The sequence below is a fragment of the Rhodamnia argentea genome, chromosome 5, assembly GCF_020921035.1.
Source record: "Rhodamnia argentea isolate NSW1041297 chromosome 5, ASM2092103v1, whole genome shotgun sequence".
Lineage (NCBI taxonomy): Eukaryota > Viridiplantae > Streptophyta > Magnoliopsida > Myrtales > Myrtaceae > Rhodamnia > Rhodamnia argentea.
In genome coordinates, this window is record NC_063154.1 from 24,682,814 (window position 1) to 24,703,827 (window position 21,014).

At 44.0% G+C, this 21,014-nt stretch overlaps 4 protein-coding genes across 4 annotated transcripts; all 4 read right to left on the reverse strand.

Annotated features, from left to right (window-relative positions):
• Positions 1–445: 445 nt before the first annotated feature.
• Positions 446–2,346, reverse strand: LOC115757552 (probable methyltransferase At1g29790). Its single transcript, XM_030697842.2, has 2 exons — positions 2,243–2,346; positions 446–2,094 (listed from the first exon to the last, which is right to left on the reverse strand). The coding sequence occupies exons 1-2, from the start codon at positions 2,280–2,282 to the stop codon at positions 698–700; spliced, it is 1,437 nt and encodes a 478-aa protein (XP_030553702.2). The 5' UTR covers positions 2,283–2,346; the 3' UTR covers positions 446–697.
• A 5,628-nt stretch (positions 2,347–7,974) lies between these two features.
• On the reverse strand, positions 7,975–9,431 carry LOC115757573 (probable methyltransferase At1g29790). The gene has a single exon (XM_030697862.2). It carries the CDS (start codon positions 9,357–9,359, stop codon positions 8,007–8,009), a length of 1,353 nt encoding a protein of 450 aa, XP_030553722.1. The 5' UTR covers positions 9,360–9,431; the 3' UTR covers positions 7,975–8,006.
• A 4,929-nt stretch (positions 9,432–14,360) lies between these two features.
• LOC115757559 (START domain-containing protein 10) lies at positions 14,361–16,205 on the reverse strand. The gene is made up of 5 exons (XM_030697851.2): positions 15,773–16,205; positions 15,388–15,628; positions 14,960–15,118; positions 14,736–14,882; positions 14,361–14,607 (listed from the first exon to the last, which is right to left on the reverse strand). Exons 1-5 carry the CDS (start codon positions 15,814–15,816, stop codon positions 14,503–14,505), a joined length of 696 nt encoding a protein of 231 aa, XP_030553711.1. The 5' UTR covers positions 15,817–16,205; the 3' UTR covers positions 14,361–14,502.
• A 528-nt stretch (positions 16,206–16,733) lies between these two features.
• On the reverse strand, positions 16,734–20,814 carry LOC115757557 (phenylacetaldehyde reductase). The gene is made up of 4 exons (XM_030697848.2): positions 20,779–20,814; positions 19,819–20,460; positions 19,149–19,498; positions 16,734–17,242 (listed from the first exon to the last, which is right to left on the reverse strand). Exons 1-4 carry the CDS (start codon positions 20,812–20,814, stop codon positions 17,095–17,097), a joined length of 1,176 nt encoding a protein of 391 aa, XP_030553708.2. The 3' UTR covers positions 16,734–17,094.
• Between the last annotated feature and the right edge of the window lie 200 nt (positions 20,815–21,014).

A 21,014-nucleotide genomic window follows, 5' to 3' on the forward strand; every position in this document is an offset into this window, starting at 1 on the left:
GTTGACTCGAAGCGAGATCTTGTCCTTCCTAGACCGGGAAGATTGCTTAAATTTACATCCACTTTAATTTGACCTTGCGTGACTTTGGCACTTGTGAACAAAAAAACTTTCTTATTCAAGTAGAATTAAGGAGCTTTGACTTTTGATGCATACAGTACCAAGTCATGTAAAGGATCTCTCCTTTTATCTTTCTTTTGTGGCATCAGACTCTGTGCAGATCTAGCTCTGCATTCCCATCGTACTCTGTTTCCATTTTCTCTCTCTTTTGCTTGCCAAGCACTCTGTTTCGACTAGTTCGGAACTTCGGCCACCAACAGCGAGTGAACTGTAGAGGAGAAACTCCTCGGTGCTACGTCCGCGAACTCAGTCACCTGATATATTCTGTCATTTCATTTGTGTGAGAGCATAATACAAATTTTTTTGGTTATTTGCTGGAATAATAACAGAGTACCCCATGAGATATGATGCTACACAAAGTAAAAAGAAATGGAATCAAACTCTCAGCTACATTCTTGTTTCTCCATTACAAGTAATTGGTCCTATTAATCTTGTTTAACATGGGGACATAGACGTAAAGTGCTGGTGGCATTTGATATTATTGTAAACATAAACAAGAAATCAATTTGAAACTAAAGAAAGGAAAAAAGAGAGAAGATTTGGTTACTCTGCTTTGAGTGGCGTGGGTGGATCAACTGATCTAACTCGTGGGCTTTTCCAGGAGCGCAGAGAAGTACCACTCGTTCCCTCCGCGATCGACCTTCCTCCCGACGTTCCACCTCACCTTCTTGAACCCGACCCCATCGATCATTGGCACGTATGTCCTGTTGAGTTGCGGCCCCAGGCAGAAGAAGTGGTCGAGCCAGAGCAGCCCGCCTGGCCTCAGCACCCTGTATATGTCGTACAGAGTGAACTCCAGCATCCTGTCCGGGATCCAGTTGCTCAGGACATGCATCGAGTGCACTATGTCCAGCGTGTTCTCGAAGAAGGGCAGCCTCTGCGCGACGGTCATGTGCATCGAGATCAGACCCCTGGACGCGATGAAGTTGTTGAAGGGGCCGTCGTAATTCATCGTGGTTGTGACGATGGTCACATTCCGTTCCCTCATCCTGGCCGCAAATGTCCCACTCCCTCCCCCAATGTCTAGGCCGATCCGAATGGTGCCCGGAGGCCTGGTGGCCAGAACCTGATCGATCCCAAAGTCGATATTGCCGTTGTCGAATGTCCAACGGTGCTTCTCTCTTCCATCCAGGTGGAAACAGTCCTTGCAGTCGAAGATCCCAGGCTTGTCCCTCCGGTCGATGAGGCACTGGTAGCTCTTGCACTGGTACGCGTCCCACGCAATGCTGCTGTCGGGCGGGGTCGTCCACAGGGACTGTGGGAACGGGATTGGCTCCGCGTAACTGGCGGGAGTTTTCGGGTGGCATCTCCTCCTGGGGAGAGGCTCGCATCCCTTGACCATGAGCATCTGGGACAGGGCGTCATCCACAGGGCACTCGGCTCCGACCTGGTACGACATGTACTGGGCCAGCTCCTCCCTGAACATGAGGCAGGCGGCCCCTACAGGCGGGAGCACCACATCAGAGCCGACCCTAGGGGAGTGGCCGAGCGGGAGCTTGTGGGGGCCGATGGCCAGCCTCAGCTCCTCCGGCAAATTGGTGGCGCTGAAGAGGTCGGTGCGGTAGTTGGGGCCGTCGGACGAGCGCTGTTGCTCATTGAGGCGGGTGAGCTGGGTGAGGAGGGATTCGATGAGGGCGTTGGCGGAGTTGAGGTGCTGGTGGAGCTCGGCGATGCGGGAGTGAGTGGAGTAGAGCTGGGCGCGAGTGAAGTTGAGGTCGCTGATAAGAGGGGCGGTGTCGCAGGGGAGAGGCAGAGAGATGCGCTGGGTGTAGGTGGATATCCGGTTGAGGTCCAGCCTGGACGGCCAGCTGGTGAAGACGTAGACGGCGAGGACGTTGACGACGATTATGAGGGCCACCATGAACACCTTGAACTTCCTGGACTGACGGTTCTGGCTCGCCTGCTTCTTGGCATAGTCTTCGTCGCTGGCCATGTCTCGCGAGTCTCGCCTGTCTACCAAGGCGGCCTCGGCTTCTCCTGGTGAGACAGAGAGGAGGAGAGTTGGGTCAGGAGGAGCAAAGGAAGAGGAGGGTATAAAGGGAGGGTGGAATGCGGTTCAAGGAATTGAACTTGGCATGTAGCAGATGCGATCCGCCATATCAGGGAGGGATCGCAGGTTTATTACCTTGGTCTCCAAACAACAGCAACATGCTCTCGCCCTTCATTTCTGTCCTTCCGCCTACGCAAAGAGGACTCCAAATATGGAAGTTTCTTCCAACTGGGGGAGCTTTACATAGGACTCCTCGCAGCTCCTTGTGGTGTGTGGTTTCATACTGGACGGTAGCATGATCTTTTTTTCTAAAGACTAGGGTAAATTTCACTTTTGCTACTTGTGGTTTTGGTGTCTCGTTTGATGGAAATCTCGAGTACAGCCTACATTGGACGAATCAAACGAAAATAGTCGAACGAACGGACGACAACCATTGATTAATGCACTGAATGTGCACCCTACAGTCGGTATTCTCACCGGTAATAAGTAAGCGAGCATGAACCGCCTTCAAGCCACTAAATTTTCGAATTTGGATTAATATCATGAAAAAGTCCAAACTACATTTGGAACAAATTTATTCCAAGCTAATTTTCTTATCACAACAAACTCCAAACCGATACACTTCTGACAAATATACTCCAAACTAATTTTTTGATCCCAAAATTCTAAGCTGGTGCATCGGTGATAAATTTATCTTCCGTTAATTTCCTTTAAATTGGGTTAATTCCCTAAAAAACCCTCAAACCGATACATTTATGACAAACGGAGGTTAGGAACTTTAAATTAAGACACCCCATCAACTGTCACATGTCATCTAACTGGGTAATTTTACTGTAAAACTTAACGAAAATTAATATAGGAAAAATTTGTTACAGGCGTATCGGTTTGGAGTTTTTGATGACAAAAAAAAAAGATTAACTCTTTTTACTGTTGATGCCCAAAGGGACCAACTTTGACTGGGAATTTAACCATAATAAGAGCAAAAACCCGTCTCGAGAAGTGCAGACAGATTTTGACCCCTCAAATCCGTCGTTCCAAAGAACCGCCAACTCATTCTTAGAAAAGTCCAAAACCCAAATTGCACTCAATCTCCACGAGTTTGGTTGCTTCTTCTCTAATAGTCCACCACGGGCATCGAGAACTTTTTGCGTATTCTATTGCAACCGTCCTTTGGCCTTGCTCTGCAAAAGTCTTTCAATTAAAAAAGAAGACATTATGAGAAGCCAAACTTTCCCATATTGTGCATTTGTACCCAACTCTTTGCTAGCCACGACTTGGGATCGGGAAGGTGCAAATATATGAATTCAAAGTGGTCAGCGGTGCTTTAGTCAAGTTCACTACAGAAAATGGGACAAAGGACAGGACCCCTTCTATATTGTTGTACAAAATTGACTATACTTTAAACGAAGAAAAGAAATCGCAAAATTGACCCTGGAAAAAGGAATCGAGATTTCTAGCTCCATCTTGCTCTTGTTGCCTATGTAGGCTGACACTCTCCGGGAGCCTTTGTTTCTGACATGCGACCAATACGTAGTCGGCGCTCTAGATACGCCGACGACATGCGAGTTTGGCATCCCGACATGTCATTTCGACACGCACGGGATCACTGTATACATGATAATTTATGATGTGTGTGTGTGTTTATATAATAATAATAATAATAATAATAATATACAATGTGTTTGAAAAATAACGTGTCGGCGTGTTTTGTCGGCCCTACATAGCATGTCACCATAAAGGGTGCTTGAGCTATAGATCAAGTGAATCGAACACAAAGTTTATGATTGATATGCTATCCCACCACGGCATTCTAATACCTTAGTGGGGACTGTCTATTAGCCATTAAACTCCTTCTCGATTTTTGGTCCATAACACGGATATGCTCTATAGTAGCAATTTTTTATGCACGGGTTCCACAACGTGGCAAGCGCAGAGCATACTACCAGGATTAACCAAAATATCTCTGAATTTAAACACCCATTCTAGGCAGGAAGGAGACAAAAAGCTTTACAAACTCATGAGAGTAGATGGAAACACAGATTTTATTTTTAAGGAGACGTGGGCTGCCTCTTTACTTACAAGACTCTGCCCTTTTATAGGCATTTTCACTTACAAATTCTCTATTTTTTTAAAAAAAATTTCCTGACTTTTTTTTTTCTTCCCCTACTTGCAGCCAACCGGCCACTGGTACTAGCCATGGCCAACCACACTAGATCTGGCGAGGGATGTCCTTGCCTGGGCTAGGTTGCCCTTGCCAGCGCTCACCCTTGGCCTAATGGGGCCGACCCCCACCTGTGGCTAATGGACTATAGGCAATAACTACAAAGAGAAGGAAAAGAAGGGGAAGAAAAATAGAAATAAAATTCATCAAATTATTTAAAAATTATGAAAAAAATCTACATTGGCACTAATGGCGTCGGGACGATAAGCTTTCATGTCAACGGTTTCCGACCAAAATTGGTTGAATGTATTGAATTAGTACCAATACAAAGAGGTTTAGAACTAAATTGGTTCAATTGAAATGTTTAGAACCGAATTAATACAACGCAATAGATTTATGACTTTTTTGGTTCTTTTCCCCATGGCAGCCTGATAGGCAATATAAGTGTTTGTTGCTATTGCATCAATTAAACACACGTTTGAACATTAAAAAAAACCTATATAAAAAAATTCAATGCATGTTACAGAGGCTGAAACACAATATGTGCACCGAGATTCATGTCCTTAAGTATTTTCCATGAATTTGGAATATAGGATGCGCTGGAAACCATATCTTTTCAAGTATTTTCCAAAAATTTCTTTCTTCGTTCTAAAGTATTTTAGGGAGAAAATTTCAAATATCGGCCCAACGTACCTTCGTTTTCTTAAAGAATAGCTTAAAGTGAATTTTATTTCAAATAAGGGCATGAATTGCCCTCATTATTTCAAAGAAGGGGCCGACTGAAAGACATTTCTTTTTTCTATTTCCTCTCCCCTCCAATGCAAAGACAGAACCCGGAATAACACCCTTTCCCATTTCACTGCAACCACTTTCCAATGGAAAGCGTTGAAGCCGAGGCGATGAAGACGAGGACGAAGACGAAAAACTGAAATTGCAACATTTGCTACGATGCCCTCTGTATTTCCCGAATTATACACTTTACTCTCTCTCTCTCTCTCTCTCTCTCTCTCTCTCTCTCTATGGATCCACAAATTGGGCAGGCGAGGGCGACCCTCGCAGCCTATCGCCAAATCCGGCGAGGGCAACCGTCACCCAACGCTTGGCCTAGGTTGGGTGGGTGAGGGTCCCTCGCTTGGGCTGAGTGGATAGGGCAGTCCTCGCTCGACACTAGTGATTGTGGGGGAGGGGAGAGGAAAAATAATAAAAAATAAAAGAAAAAAAGGAAAAATAAAAATAAAAAAAGGAAAAAACATTCAAAAAAGTAAAAGGACGAAAATGCCTTTCGGTCGGACCCTTTTTTGAAACAATAAAAGATCTTTAGGCCATTATTTGAAATTCTTCCGTATACAACCAATAACCAAATCATTAATGTGGGTGGTGGATTTGCATTTTAAACAAAGATTGAATTCTCAAATTATGTATACTTTCGTTTTTTTTTATCTCTTCCCTGGTCAGCCTTGGAGGTGTACCCTCAAATGAATTTGTGATAATCTAATCGAGTCGAAGAAACCACCTTCTGGAAAAGTTTGTCCAAGTTTTGGCATTTGAAAACCTCGACCTCAAACCAACTGTGCTCACCTAATTTGAGTTTTTAGTTGCGGTTAGGCATCTTAGCAAGTCAAAGTTGAATGTCCTGTACGAAATATTTACTATTTTTTTCTTTGGTCGAAATAAAAGTCAACACTTTCATTAGTCAGAGATAAGTCTAGGTTCAGACACAAAGCATCCGAGCATAAAATGGCCCACGGGCTCGAGGGAGGAAAAGAAACCCAATTAAGAGGAAGCCCGAAGTTTCGCTGAGACTTGGCGGCCCAGTTTGTGGCCCGGTTTGCTTCTCTTGAACAATGCACTAGGAAGCATCAACACTCTTCGGAGCCTTTATGTCATCCTATGTCATGTCCACATGTCGACACTCCTCGACACTGTTCGACATGCGACCGGCACGTGGTCAGCACTGCAGACATGCCAGTAACACGCAAGTTTAGCACCCCAACACTCCATTTCCACACGAGCGGGGTCAATTGTAAGCATTTTTAATAAATAATGGGTCAAAATATTTTTATTAAAAATCTATATACTTAAGTCATATATCCAGTCAACCAAAAAAAAAAAAAAAATTCGTGACTCCTAACAGAAGAAAGAAGAAGAAACGTACCACATATATTTTCATATATAAACGATATTTTATCATGTATATATAAAAAGATACGTTTAATATACAACGTGTCCCAATGTGTCGGAATTCTCTATCTTTTTAGAATAAGTGTCGGAGTGTCGTGTCGTATTTCGGTATCAATGAAACTTAGACAATGGATGATTTCCAGTTTTGAAAAACTCATCAACATATCACGGATGTTATCTAGATACGCAACTGCCTCTCGATCAAACTGATCTATTGTGGGGTTGGAGATTGCAACTTATCAGTTCCAAGCAGTCGGATTCGACGACGAGAGATTGTCCCTTTCGAGCATAGCAGTGCTTGTTCGTGCAAGTTATTAGCCGAAGTTTTTAGTTTGCGGCCTCCCAAGACCTTGTATATTAAAAAGTCGTCCGATTCTCGGTGTTCAATTTAAGGTGGAGTTACATCTATGAGCTTGTAAGATCCTAAGAAACTATGGTTTGATTTTATCTGTGATAGAGGAGATTATGTAGGAGAATCCTTATGAAGTGGCTAAAGATGCAAGCGAAGCTAGCCTTCTGTTGAAGTCCAGGCTGTGGCGAACTCAAGTGGTGCTTGGTTTTGGAAGATTTATGGAGCGATTGAGGAGCCCATTTCAGTTTGCAACGACATGATCATGATATGACTAGACATCGAGGCAAGAAGGACGTTTGTTAATAGATGTCTCAAATATGAGCCAACGAACGAAACCCGACCCGAACCGAAACGTTGGAAACTCTGGGTGTACGAAGAAAGTATGAATTAGACCTCAATGCTCGTGTTGGAGTTGGCGAATACTTCGAGGACCCTTGTTTCTCACACCGGGTACGCCCACGTGAGCTTAGGGAAACCGAAGTGTTACCCAACGACATGTGACCCTTGCGCGCGGGGGTTCGGAGGCAGCGCCCCCGACACCGGTGTCCCGCTGCTCGGTCAGCGGGCGGGGGTTCGGGGGCAGCACCTCTTGACGGGGGTTCCATTGCTCGGTCAACGGACAATTTGCCCGCTCGTCGGTGAGCCGACGGGGGTTCGGAGGCGGCGCCCCCGAAACCTCTATGGGTTTGAGCTTTTATTTAAGCTGGCCCGTATGATGGAATTAAGAGGTTTTAGGTTTTTTAGCCCGTTTTTGGGGCATATATATTTTGCTCGATTTTATCATTATGTAAGTGTGAATTGGTGTAAACCTAAAAAAATATAGTGAAATCTCTTTGCAAGACGTAGCCCTAATCTTGGGGTGAACTTGGGTAATCTCATGCGTCATTCCAATTTTTCTTGATTCTACGTGTGATCGTCTGATTTGGTTCCGATAAACCCCTTTAGCCCGCCTCATTCAAGTCCGAATCCTTTTGCTTGTTGAAGTCCAAAGTGGCGTTGGACTTTGAGCGTGACAAGAGGACTTAAAACTAGGACATATTGAGTCCGACTTTGACCAAGTTTGTAATCTCTGTTGTATCGATTGCTTGATTTTGTAACGACTTATAATATCGAAATCATGGTTGTGTAATGTTCTGTTGACATCTAAGCTCAAAGAAGATACAACAAGGAAGCAAATTGATCAAAGGACTGTGTAGAGCATCGACTCATGTCATGGGCTTCTCCAAGAGTGCAGAGAAGTACCACTCGTTCTTCTGCGGTCCCCTGTCGACCTTCCTCCCGGCGTTCCACCTCACCTTCTTGAACCCGACCCGGCCGATCATCGGCTCGTACGTCCCGTTCAGCTGCGGCCCCTCGCAGAAGAAGTGGTCGAGCCAGAACAGCCCGCCCGGTCTCAGCACCCGGTAAACGTCGTACAGCGCGAACTCCAGCATCGCCTCCGGGATCCAGTTGCTCAGCACGTGCATCGAGTGCACTATGTCCAGCGTGTTCTCGAAGAACGGCAGCCGCTGCGACACGCTCATGTGCATCGAGATGAGCCCTCGGGACGCGATGAAGCTGTTGAACGGGCCGTCCAAGTTCATCGTGGTCGTGACGATGGTCACGTTCCGTTCCCTCATCCTGGCCGCGAAGGTCCCGCTCCCTCCCCCGATGTCTAGCCCGATGCGCACCGTTCCTCGAGGCCTGGTGGCCAGGACCTGGTCGATCCCGTAGTCGAGGTTGCCGTTGTCGTACATCCAACGGTGCTTCTCCCGACCTTGCAGGTCGAAGCAGTCCTTGCAGTCGAAGTAACCGCGCTGCTTGTTGCGGTCGATGAGGCACTTGTAGCTCTTGCAAGTGTACGCATCCCACACGACGCTCGAATCGGGCGGCGTCGTCCACAGGGACTGCGGGAACGGGGTCGGCTCTGCGTACTTGGCAGGAGATTTCGGGTGGCATCTCCGCCGCGGGAGCGGCTCGCAACCCTTCAGCAGGAGGCGCTGCGCGAACACATCGTCCGTGGGACACTCTCCTCCTACGTCGTACGACATGTACTGGGCCAGTTCCTCCTTGAACCTCAAGCACGCGGCCCCCACCGGCGGGTGCACGACGTCGGACCCCACCCTCGGAGAGTGGCCGAGCGGGAGCTTGTGCGGTCCAACGGCCAGCTTCAGCTCGTCCGGGAGATTACCATCGCTCGCCGGGCCAATGGACAAGTCGTCGTGCGGTCGGCCGCCACGGGAGCCCGCGAGCTCGACGAGGAGACTCTCGACGAGGGAGTTGGAGGAGGCGAGCTGGCGGTGCAAGTCCGCGATGCGGGAGTGGGTGGCGGCGAGCTGGGCGAAGGTGGAGTTGAGGTGGGCCACGAGGGAGGAGGAGGAGGAGGCGGCGTCCCAAGCGATGGGGAGAGAGAGGCGGGGGAGGTGGAAGGGGCGAGGCGCGGAGGAGAAAAGGCAGAGAGTGATGAGGTTGGTGAGGAGGACGAGCATGGCTATCTTGAGCTTGAACTTGAGCGCGGCCATCCTCGGAGACGGCGGGTGATAGTAGGACTGCTTCTTTGGACTGTCTTCAGCTCCCATCGCCGCCTCGCCGCCTCGACCACTATGAATATCTCTCTCCTCTTCTCTTCTCTTCTTCGACGGAACGAGAGAGAGAGAGAGAAAGAGAGGGAAGTGAGCGCCAGAGCAAGCGAGAGCAAAGGGAGTGGAAGTGTGTGTTCAAGGGAAGGCAGGACGAGGCAAAATATAAGAAAGGGGAAGCTTCCTTCAATAGATCCGGCGCATGCCACTTCGTTCATTGTGATCCGGCGCTTGGGGCGGGCCGATCAGCTTTATTATAATGAAGAAAGAAGAGAAAGAAAGACAAACGGTGACGTACTAAAGAATAAAGAAAGAAGAGATGCGGGTGATCGACATAGAAAATAGGCATGGATCTTCAATCTCATCAGTCCACTAAATGCATTGCCAACCCAATTGTCAACCCTTTAATGAAGAGAAAGAGAGAGGGAGATGAGGCTGATGGATCCAATGAGGAGAGAGAATGTGGGACCCAAATACGCCACGTGTCGTCCATTGAATGGGCCTGTCCTATGGTGACGTGGAGTGGTCGGCCTACCCATTATTTTTTCCTTTTCCTCCATTTTTCGAGTTTCACACGCACTATACTCTTATTTTAAAGAACATTTTACGATACTAACGCCGAGTTCCGCTAAAGAAAACGAGCTGTCATATAGTTCATATATCGTGATTCGTTTTGCTCACCGCTTCGCCCATAAGCTAAATCTATATACAATAGTTTGTCCGCACCACCCGGGCCCAATGGCCTTGTCCAAACAACAATAGCCAGTCACTATGAAGGTGCAGAAGGTTCACTCGCAAAATTTAAGCTTTCGGAATAATCCCATGTGTGCACAAGTTAATATGGTTTCGACCTGATAACGTTACCAAAAAAGTCTTAAATCTAAAATAAGGATGCCAACTTTGTTATAAATCTTTCAATTTAGCTGATTTAGTCCCGAACTTTATGACAATATACTAATGTAGTTATTCGATCGATTTTGGCTAGAAATCGCTAATGTGAACACCGGCCATCCGACATTACACGATAGGCGACTAGAGTTGACGTGAACAATCTTTGCAATTTTTTTTTAAATAGTTTGAATTCTCTTTTCTTTCTGGATTTTTATTTTCTATTTTCATTTTACTCTTTTATTTTCTTTCTTTTTTAGGGTTAATACTACAAAAAATTTCAAACTAGTACACTTATAATAAATTTACCTCAAGCTATTTTTTTTACCACCAAAAATCCTAAATCGATACTCTGATATAATTTACCCCAAATTGATACAATCGTTATAAATTTACTCTCCGTTAGTTTTCATAAAATTTTCTTGTCAAATTGTTGAGATAGATGACGTGTGATAATTGTCGGGTGCACATGTTACCCTCTGTTTGTTACGGGTATATCAATTTGAGATTTTTTTGTGATATTAATTCAATTTAATAGAAATTAACATAAGGTAAATTTGTCATATGTATACCAATTTGAGATTTTTTGTGGAAAAAAAATTAATTTGGGGTAAATTTGTCACGATTATACTAGTATAGGATTTTTTGTGGTAAAAAAAATAGCTTGGGTTAAATTTATCATAAATGCACCAGTTTAGAGTTTTTGATGATCAAAAAAATAATTTTGGGTAAATTTATGTGTACCAGTTTGGAGTTTTTTTTTTATAATAATAACTTTTTTTTTTTATTGTGGTCAACAAGGGTCGCGACCCCTGCCAAATTTGGGCTAGGGTTGCCTTGTATGCGGTTGACAAGGGCTTGTAGGCCCTCACCCTCGCCACCCATAAGGGGGAAAGAAGAAAAGAAATAAAATATAAAAAAATTGTTATCCACGTCACTAATTGCCAAGAAGAACTACATTGGCAAATCGTCTAAATGTTAAAGATTAATTTGCTAAATTAAAAAGTACGTAACAGAATTGACATTCGTATCGTAGGTTCATGACTCTTTTATCATAATTATCCCGTTTCGACCCTCTAGAAGGTACGGACTTCGATTATTCATTTCCTTTGGCCCGTCTTCGAGGTCCCATTCTTAGGCTCACCCGCTTCATTTGCCTTAAGAATGCAAGTATAGGGTTTGCGGAAGCCTTGTGCAATGATTTAGGAATATGAGATGGGATTACTCTCGTGAAATTATTCTATTGATTCCTCGTCCGTATATTTGCTGATCATGACCCGGATGCTTCGTTGAGGGGAAATTGCTGCCACCGTGACATCGATCGCGCGCAGCACGGGCACGGTCATTAGATTCCCATCGTGATCACGCACTGCTAAAAGAATACTTGCAAAGGAATTTTGCAAATTCCACTGTACTAGCAATGGCCAACGTTTCTAACTTCCTATACATATGTTTGATCAAAGTGTATGTTGTAACCTTCCACGGAGAACAGGCCCCGGACCGCGGCGGCCCCGGTGCCTTCAAAAGTAAGTGCTAGCACGTATCACGATCATAGGAAAATTACTCCGGGAATCCTAAGTCCTTTTCACGGAACGTAATCAACTCATTAACCGCGCAGTCCTAAACTTTTGGGAGAAAATGCAATCAAGTCCTCCGGCCAATATTGTTGCCGGGTTTTTCTTACGTGGCAGTCCATCATTGCGGCATTGGAGGTTGTGGGTGGAGGAATGGGGTGCTGGTAGGGCCGGGTTAGAGGTGTCATATTGGTTGAAAACTCATATTTTAATTCATATTCAATAAAATGGGTTAGTCAAGTTTTAGTGAATATCCAACAAAAAAAATTCTAATAAATGAGTTGTTAATGAGTATGAATTTTAAGCTTAATTAGATATGTGTGCTAAATGGTTTTATCTTTGAATTCATTTACAACCTATTTAGCTAGACAAACCCAACCAATTTATAATTCACTTAGCTTGTAAAATTTATTGATTTATATATATTTTTTATTATTTTATTTTATTTTTTGTAAGTAAATTAAAAATTAAAAATAAAATTAAAGAATATAAAATATGTTCAAAGAAGTAGAATGTTGCCGGTTGCTGCCGGCCGTCCACTGTCATTGCGGGTCGCCCACCGGATTTTGGAGGGCAAAAAAGAAAAAGAAAAAAAGAAAATCAAAATTTAAAATTTTAAAAAAATTATAAAAACTTTTCATTAGATTTGTATTGCATGAAAGTGTTTTAGCAATATCATTTTTTTAACAAATTATAAGAAACAAGTATTCCATGATTTGGTTAGACATAGAAGCATTTAAGTAATACGGATTGGGTCGGGTCGGGTCGTGTTGGGTATGGGTAGTTAGATTTGTACTGCATGGAAATGGATCAAAACGGGTCAAATGGGCCAGACCATTTTTGGCCCGACCCGACCCGACTGTTTGACACCTCCAGTGATGTCGGAGGTGTTGCGCAGCATCAAATGGAGAAGAAGGGGAATTCTGATGAGGAAAAAAAAAAAAAATTTGAAGTCACCTCATCTCACTAAAGCACCAGCCACGTCTCCAAGTTGTCGTGACGCATCGAACCAACAAAGGTTACCCAAATTGCACGTAAGAAAAACCTAGTCAAGATTGGCACAAAGCACCTGCGACATCTCCAAGTTGTCGTGACGCATCGAACCAACAAAGGCACCCAAATTGCACGTAAGAAAAACCTGGTCAAGATTGGCACAAGGACTTGATTGCATTTTCTTGCAAAGGTTTAATAAGATTATGTTGGTTTTTATTGCAACTTTACGACTGGATTGCATTCGGCACAATAGGCTTAGGACTTTCGGGGTCATTTTGCCCCCCCTAAGCATAGATTATTGTGCAATACAGATTAATTTTAGATCATAATTTGTCGAACGCTGGACTGTTTATGTTGTGAGAAAGTTGGTGAGGTTAGGTTAAATCACATGTCCGTGAGCCACAAAAGCATTCACTCACTCCCTTGGGAACCCGCGTCCTACAATAACTATAATGACTTGACATATGATATTCTTTACCTAATGGCTGACTTTGGTCGTGATTTCTCAAGCAAAGACCCTCGTAACCAACCGCTGAAAAGGGCTGCTCATGGTAGAATTGATGAAAGAAGAGACTGCTATAGGGCAAGAGTTCATGAAGGGACTAGTCCATAATGAGCCCGTTTGATCACGACCCGTGAATTCGATACCGATCTAATGGTTCTGGTGTACTAGGCTCTTTGTAGTATCGATGCACCCGAGTGCGGTCCGCCCTAGGAAATGGCTGACTCTACCTTCAAAGCAAAGATTAAAATTTGTCAAAAGCACTTTAAAGGGGAAAAGTTGTAGCCAGGATAGCGCCTAAAGAGAGAAGCCACCTATATCAGATTGAAGTGAAAAATAGATGTTTGAAGGCATCTTCATTCAAATCTTGGACTGTCCCCCTAAAGAAAAGCTTCAATTGACGAGTTCTTCCAACACTCTTTATCAGACCTGACTTGATTAGGCCAGCAAATTGGCATTAATTCAGGCCAGCAAACTCAGAAGATGATCCTGACAAGGTGGATCCTCCAGAAAGGCCAGTCAAATGGAGGAAGATGCCTCTCCCATTCACTCAAGCTAGTGGCTGCTTTCCTCAACTTTCAAACAGGAAATCATTTGTCAGCAGAAACAACATCTGATGTTTGAATGATGTTGGCTGCAATGTAGGTACTATTCAAAAGGGACGTTAACCCTACGCAACGGAAGCGGAAGAATTTTTTTTCCAGGGGATAGAGAACACAGTACACTACACAAAACGCTCTGCTTTTCCTAGTGGATTTGATCCTGGAAAGGTGAACGAACGAATAAACTAAAGAGGGTGTTTTGTATTGTGTCTAAAGCAACCACTCCTAGATGATGAACTGGGGTCCTTGACCTTATTACCTGATCACATGGCATGGGTCAAGTCCCATGGGCTATAGTTAACTCGGGAAGGGACCACCTCACAAAGGAAACAGGATTCAGCACCTTGCCCTATTCCATTATGGTTTACAGATAGTGACAGGAGAATGTAAAGCAATGTCCAGCTGCAATCTTTGCATTTCTCCAAAGGATGCAGAGCGAGCCGCTGAAACTGCTGTCGCCCAGCACTGTAAAGCATGATCGCAACTCCAGGTTTTCCGCTATGGAAATATATGCATATATGGAGTCTCGGCATCAGCCAACTTTAACGCACACTCCACACATCAAACAAAGAGATCCTAGTGTATTAGGTCTCGACCGTGACCAGTTTCCTAAGGTTTTCGATGATCATCACCAGCTTCGTGTTGATCCGGTTCACAAAGAACTTGGGCAACCATCCTGCAGGATCCAACTGCAATAATAGCTAAAATAAGTTAAAAACGAAAAAGAAGGGCGTTAATAGGACGCGATGGAAAAATTTTTGATAGTGAATCTTTGGCTTCTGTACTAGCATATTTATGGAAATTATGTAACGCCTACCTGAATAACATAAGTGACCACGCAGGAATCATCGTCGAGCTTCTCAACAACCCAACCTGACTGCAAAAGTAGCCCTCTTATCACATTGTTTTCCTTCGGGTGCAACCCAGCTGCTATTTCTTTTGGCAGCGAAGCTACTGCAACCACCTTCAAACCACATAAGAATTAACTTCCGGATTGCCGAGAACCCTATTTAGAGATTAGGGCAGAGGAAATTTTCTTACGAGAGTGCCGTCTTCCATGGTCTCACGGCGCTCATAGACAATGAACTCGCGGTTTCTGAAGAGAGGCTTAGAATTATCTCCAAACTTGAGACGGATAATGCTAAGGTCATCTTCAACATCTTTTATGTACCGGGCTTCCACCAAATCAGGGTCCCATTGCTGGTTCAATCAAAATCAACATAGAAATTCCACCCAATTGTAAATGTCACAAGAAGATAATGAAACAGTCAAAAATAGCAAATTGAAACTATTTGATAGATGGAGCAATAGTTCTTTTTAAATCCTAAAGGGCTATGAGAAAGAGCTTCTTAGCCTTTCGAGTTCACAGACAGAACTCAACTTTTCAAAGTCGAAGTTCTGGTTGAAGACTTGCAAACCCAGGATCCATTTAGCTCTGTACTATTTCTAAGCGATGGAGATCGTGTTACCTTGGCAGCGTCGATTGCGGTGGCGACGGTGATGAACTGATGGGGTGAGAGGGACTTGAGGAGCCAGCGGCTGCGGAAGGTGTGAAGAGGACCGCTCCTGCGTTTCGATATCTCCACTCCATCACCATTCACCGTAACAGCCTTCCACCCGTCATTCCCAACTGAAGCCGAGAGCAGCTCCTGGATGCAGCTGTCGCTCGCAAAGTGCACGTACCTTCTCAGCGACTCCTCACTTATGGACCTTTTCTCAGTTTCCAAGCCCAAACGAAAAGGCAGCAACAATTCAGAAAAGAGAAGCTTATCCAGAGAGAAAGACACATGATGATAGACAGTCATGAATGGAATGATCCAGTGAAAACAAAAGAGTGGTTTTTCTGTGCTTTACCAGGATCTGGTACAAGGAGAAGAGCTGCTCATTTCTGGTGGCATCAATCAACTCCCACCTTCCCAAACAACTACTTTCTTCTTCTTTCGAAGATCTTCAATAGCTCAAACTATACCAAATCCTAAGGAGTAGTAGACCAATAGCCTTTTGAGAGAGAGAGAGAGAGAGAGATTGTGACGGTATTATGGAACGGGAGAAATGGTTGGGATCTGGCTGTGTGTCATGTGCAGCAATCAGCTCAGCTCAGATGCTGATCCCTTCCCCACTTCCATTATTATTCTCACACTGGTCATCCTCCCTCCTTTTGAAACCATCTTAGATAATTCTTTACATGCTATGTGCTTACCCCACAAAGAAACGAACAGAAAAAATGAACAAAATAATCTCAATATTCCTTATTATCTCCCTCTCTGTCTCTCTTTCTCTCGCTCGCTTGCCCTCTCGCGCGCGTCCGCACATACGTCCACAGATGACAGGTATGGAAAAAAGACAGATTCCTTTGTTACAAGAAGGTTAATTTGGGGGAAGATGGTGCACATGGAGTGCTGCTTTCTTTAGGCAAAGCAGCCAGAAGATTGCCTGGGAGATGAAAAAGACCACCTAATCCAGAGCCACATTGAAGTTGCTTTGCCCCCTCCAACATGTGCCTTGGCTGCTGCCTTTCACATCTCCCTCGCAAAATTCGCTTGGACGAAGCAAACGACACCGTTGAATGTAATAATCTATAATGACTTACCCACCAAACAATGAAATATCCTCCTAACATTTCGTACGTTGTGATTGATTTCGTAGGTCTCGCTGTACTTGTATTGAATCTTTTCTGTCGGGAAAATGTAGAAGAGTAATATCCTTTGCAATAATTCTGAGAGATGCACAAACATGTCCCCACCGGAAACATACCATCTCAGCACAACCTTACAAGACAGTTGTACAAAAAATGATTTCAGTTTCCCGTCAGACATACCCTAAAACGACAATTTATTTCTTTACGTTCTTCTTCGGAGGCACATGTTAGCAGCAGAGATCCTGTTAAATTGCTATTGAATATTCATTATATGGAGATGCAGAATCCTTTATCTGTACAAGTTCCATTCTTTAAGGCTACAATATAAGTTGCACTTGCATGTGCAGCCAAGAGAGAGGGGATGATGTCAAACAATGACTACACTTTGCAAAGAAGTTTAAACTTATGACTAAGGAAGCACCTTTACTCGTTTGCACCAAAGATCGAGGGACTAAAACACAAACAGAGAAAACCGAAACAACGCGACTAGTTTAGTTTAGCAAGATAAAAAAAAAGAAGAAAACCCCTAATAATGTGATTATCCTTGCAAGAAGCCTCTTGCTCTGAGGCTCTCGACTGCATCTCCGATGGTATCTTCAAGAGGGATGAAGGAAAATCCCATATCGATCAATCTCTTTGCTGCATCTTCGCTAGCTGCCAAACCCGGATGGGTTTCTCCCGTAAACCTGTGCAGCAAGAGATGTGAGTGGGAATGCTGCCTTACATACAAAAAGAGAAAGCTACATCTAGATGACTTGATTGAGGGAAAAACGGATTCAATAAAAAGGTAAATAGACATTACCCAACGACATAATAAAGGCATTAGTTGCGGCTCTGAAGAAACCAAAAGAAGAAATATGACTAAATTTATGTTACCATTTGAACAGCAGAGGCATCGTTACATCCCACTTGGTTCCTTATTGCATAAGTATGCTGAATACATGCATTCTATTTTCTTCCATTAGGTACAAAAACTCAAAAAGAAGGATCAGCTTTGTGAAATGCCAAACGTGCAGGAGTTTGGCAAATTACATAACCATCTGCTAGCTGTAGTTTCTGCAATCGTGCAGATAGATGGAAACTATGTTACCCCCACTAACCTATTTTAGTTAAAAAGCCACTGCAATTACGGAAAAAGCTCAATCTGCTTATAGCACAAGCTCTTGAAGATGAATAATGCTTTCTCAAAGCCAATCAGGGGCAACGACCATTTCAAGAAGTCTGAAGTATGTATAAGAAGCTAAAACAAAACTTTGGTCAAGAATATGAACTATGCAGTGATGATGCCAAAGGAGAGAATCTACAGAAAAAGCGAGCAAGCATGTGATAGACAATGTCCACCTTAGACTCCTGCCAATAAAACCATGATATACCAAAGCAGTGAGGACCCAATCAGAAGAAAGGTAGAGCGCACAAAGACTATCTTCCAGGATACTACATCTTTGGGAAATTAACAAAAGAGTTCTAAAGGAAAGATCGAATAACATTTGCAAATGGTAGTTGAGACCGACGTATCATAGGAGATGTGACATGAACAGACAGGGTCATGTATTAAAAGACACTTTGCCGTCAAGCATGCCATGCTTCGATATATCTGGTATAGAGCTACTATTGCATGAAACAACTGTGCAAGAAGTTCAAAGATGAAGCACCATAAATTTTGATACAAGACTTCACCGTTCTAGAAAGCTGTAGACTCTCGCAAACTCTAAGTTCTGAGCATTGGACTTCTCAATTATGTCAGGGCATGCTTGGTTCGGCTTAACTAAAAGCAACTACTACTCGCCAAGTTTAAAAATCTTATTCAAATTTCAAACAATTATATGTGAATTTCCGTGTCGGCATTTGCACTTTGTGAAAGTCTCAGGTGTTTCGAGTTTGAAAACAAAAAATTAAAAGTGCGAGCTGCAATATTTTGAATAAGGAAAAGTAAAAAGTAAAATTTGATCCAGACTAGCCATTATATAAATATTTTTTCCATATAAAATGTGCTAATGTCCAAAATTGCACTTTTTAATACTGAGTACACGTGTCCCATGTTCAGTTACTTACAAAAATCAGACACCAGTACACATATTTGTCACCAAATCCCAATCTGCCATTGCTTCCACAGCCTATCAAGATGCAAGATGTTCAATTATCAGTAATGATTTTAATTCCTAATGAGTCCAACCACCGAGACACAGGAACTGGATAATTGATCTACGTTCCCAACATATATAGAAAAGCAAACCATAAGAAGTTCCATCATCTTCCTTCACCAGGCTATTTCTACAAACCTCATCACCATTCTGAGCAACCAAAGTAAAGTGCACTATTTCAGCCAAAAAAAAAAAAAATGTAAAGTGCGTTATGCTGTATCAAATGTGTTAAAGCAAAGAATTACTAAAGAAAAATCTAAGGGGGAACAGATGGACTTTCTGCATGCAGGATACTAGATGTGGTACTCCACTTCAATAGAATAATATGTCTCTGAATAGATTCAAACATTACTCATCATTTGTGTTGTTCACTAGTAGCATAGGCAAAGAGCTATAAGAAGAGTTCTTTAAAGCTCAATCGAGTACCATTACAAGCTTTGAAGATGCAAACCTGTGGATAGGAAACTCGGGGAAGAGCTTCATGACCCTTTGAGCAAAATCACTGAACTGATAGATACCATTTGTGCAGAGATATCTACCGGACGCAGCCGGTGTCTCGTACAACGAGACTTGTGCCTTGGCCACGTCTCTAACATCGACAGCCCCGAGCCAGTGAAACTCCTGAGTATCTGTCGATCCCTGAAGCAGCTGTAGCAACACAGCACTGCTTGCGTTGAGACCCGGCTGCAATAGAGGGCCAAGGGATGTGGCCGGATGTATCGCAACCACATCTAGACCGTGCTTCTCCGCGAATTCCCATGCCGCCTTCTCTGCCAGAGTTTTCGACACCGCATACCATTTCTGCATGATAAAGTAATGAAACCCAAATTTATGTCTGTCATGGCAGCAAATGCATCAAACTATGTAAAGAGGTGGACCGATAATTCTTCCACCGGAAACTCATGACACCGAACCTGGAGCTCTTAACAGATTCTATGCAATGTTCTGAATTCAATAGCTACAATGACTGAATTCATTCAGACAATGGCCATGGACGCTGCACAATTGTTTCATTAACGCATTTTCGCACGCCAAAACAAAACCAAAAAGAAAAAAGTTGACATTTTTAAGAAAGGGGAACATCGAAACCGCGATATTAAAAAAAAAGAAAAATTATTGACCTGGCGAGACTTGCAGTAGTCAAGGTCGGTCCAGGAAGACTCGTCGAAGGGCTTGTGAGGAGGCCAACCGGGGTTGGGGACCAAGGCAGAGATGGAGGACGTGAGGACCACGCGCCTCACGCCGGAGCGCTTCGCGGCCTCGAGCACGTTCAGGGTGCCCTGGACGGCGGGGAGGAGGAGCTCGCGCTCAGGGTCCTCGGGGTCCTCGAGGAAGCAGGGGGACGCCACGTGGAAGACGCCCTCGCAGCCGTCCACGGCTCGGCCGACGGCGGCGGCGTCGAGGACGTCGGCTTCGAAGAGGAGGAGGCGAGACGGGGAGGCCCCGGGGAGGGAGAAGAGGTGGGAGGCGTCGGAGCCAGGGAACACGGAGGCGCGGATGGTGGCGTAGCCGGCGTCCAAGAGGGTGCGGACCACCCAGGAGCCGATGAAGCCGTTGGCTCCGCTGACGAACACGACTCCCGACTTGGTCGGCTCCGGCTTCGGCTCCATCTCCGCTGCCGGCTCTACTATTTCACTAGTTGTATGCCGATGATGGGCGCGTGTGATCGCCGATCCGGAACGGGATGGGATCGTACTTGGACTTGCAGCGTCGAGAGAGAGAGAGTGAGGATTTTGTCGGGAGTTCAGATTGATTTCTTTTATCTTTTTGTTGTTGATAGAGTTCAAAACTTTGAATTTGATTGTTGTGATTTTGGATTTTATCCACGTGGTTTGTTGTTGAATAATAGATATACTTCGTGTTAGTCGAACAAACTCTTCAAAATTATAAAATTTTAAGGTGTTATCTCAAAGTCAATTAATCAATTAAATATCAATTGATGCACGAAAATTAAATAATTGGGTTTGAGAATTCGGCTAAGCGCTGAGAAGTAGATTGTATTGGATAATATCCAGAGAATTTACGAAGTTTTTTATTTGATTTTAGTGAGAGCTTTACCGCTCACTCTTAGGTGAAATTACCATTTCATGGGACAAACCATGCATCGACTTTTTCATGTCTTGTGTATTGGTGATTTTTTTTTTTCTTTTCGAACTTATGTAATGTATTCAAAGCAAATTAAGCAAATGGACGTATCCAATTCATTACAATGGCCAATACATCTTGTGTATGTACGTAAGAACTACATTTGAATATGAAAAGCAATTAATTATGGCGAATTCAACCTATCAGGTTTGCCTTGTAGAGGGTTATAATG

Coding starts and splice junctions, on each gene's coding strand:
- LOC115757552 (XM_030697842.2), bottom strand. CDS start 2,282: ATGAAGGGCGAGAGCATGTTGCTGTTGTTTGGAGACCAAG. Junction 2,095..2,242: donor GCTGTTGTTTGGAGACCAAG/GTAATAAACCTG, acceptor CTGTCTCACCAG/GAGAAGCCGAGGCCGCCTTG.
- LOC115757573 (XM_030697862.2), bottom strand. CDS start 9,359: ATGGGAGCTGAAGACAGTCCAAAGAAGCAGTCCTACTATCACCCGCCG.
- LOC115757559 (XM_030697851.2), bottom strand. CDS start 15,816: ATGCCACCAGAAATGAGCAGCTCTTCTCCTTGTACCAGATCCTG. Junction 15,119..15,387: donor CCGCAATCGACGCTGCCAAG/GTAACACGATCT, acceptor TGATTGAACCAG/CAATGGGACCCTGATTTGGT. Junction 14,883..14,959: donor CCATGGAAGACGGCACTCTC/GTAAGAAAATTT, acceptor TGTGGTTTGAAG/GTGGTTGCAGTAGCTTCGCT.
- LOC115757557 (XM_030697848.2), bottom strand. CDS start 20,814: ATGAAAAAGTCGATGCATGGTTTGTCCCATGAAATG. Junction 20,461..20,778: donor ATGGTTTGTCCCATGAAATG/GTAATTTCACCT, acceptor AACAACAAAAAG/ATAAAAGAAATCAATCTGAA. Junction 19,499..19,818: donor ACTACTGCAAGTCTCGCCAG/GTCAATAATTTT, acceptor TTTATCATGCAG/AAATGGTATGCGGTGTCGAA.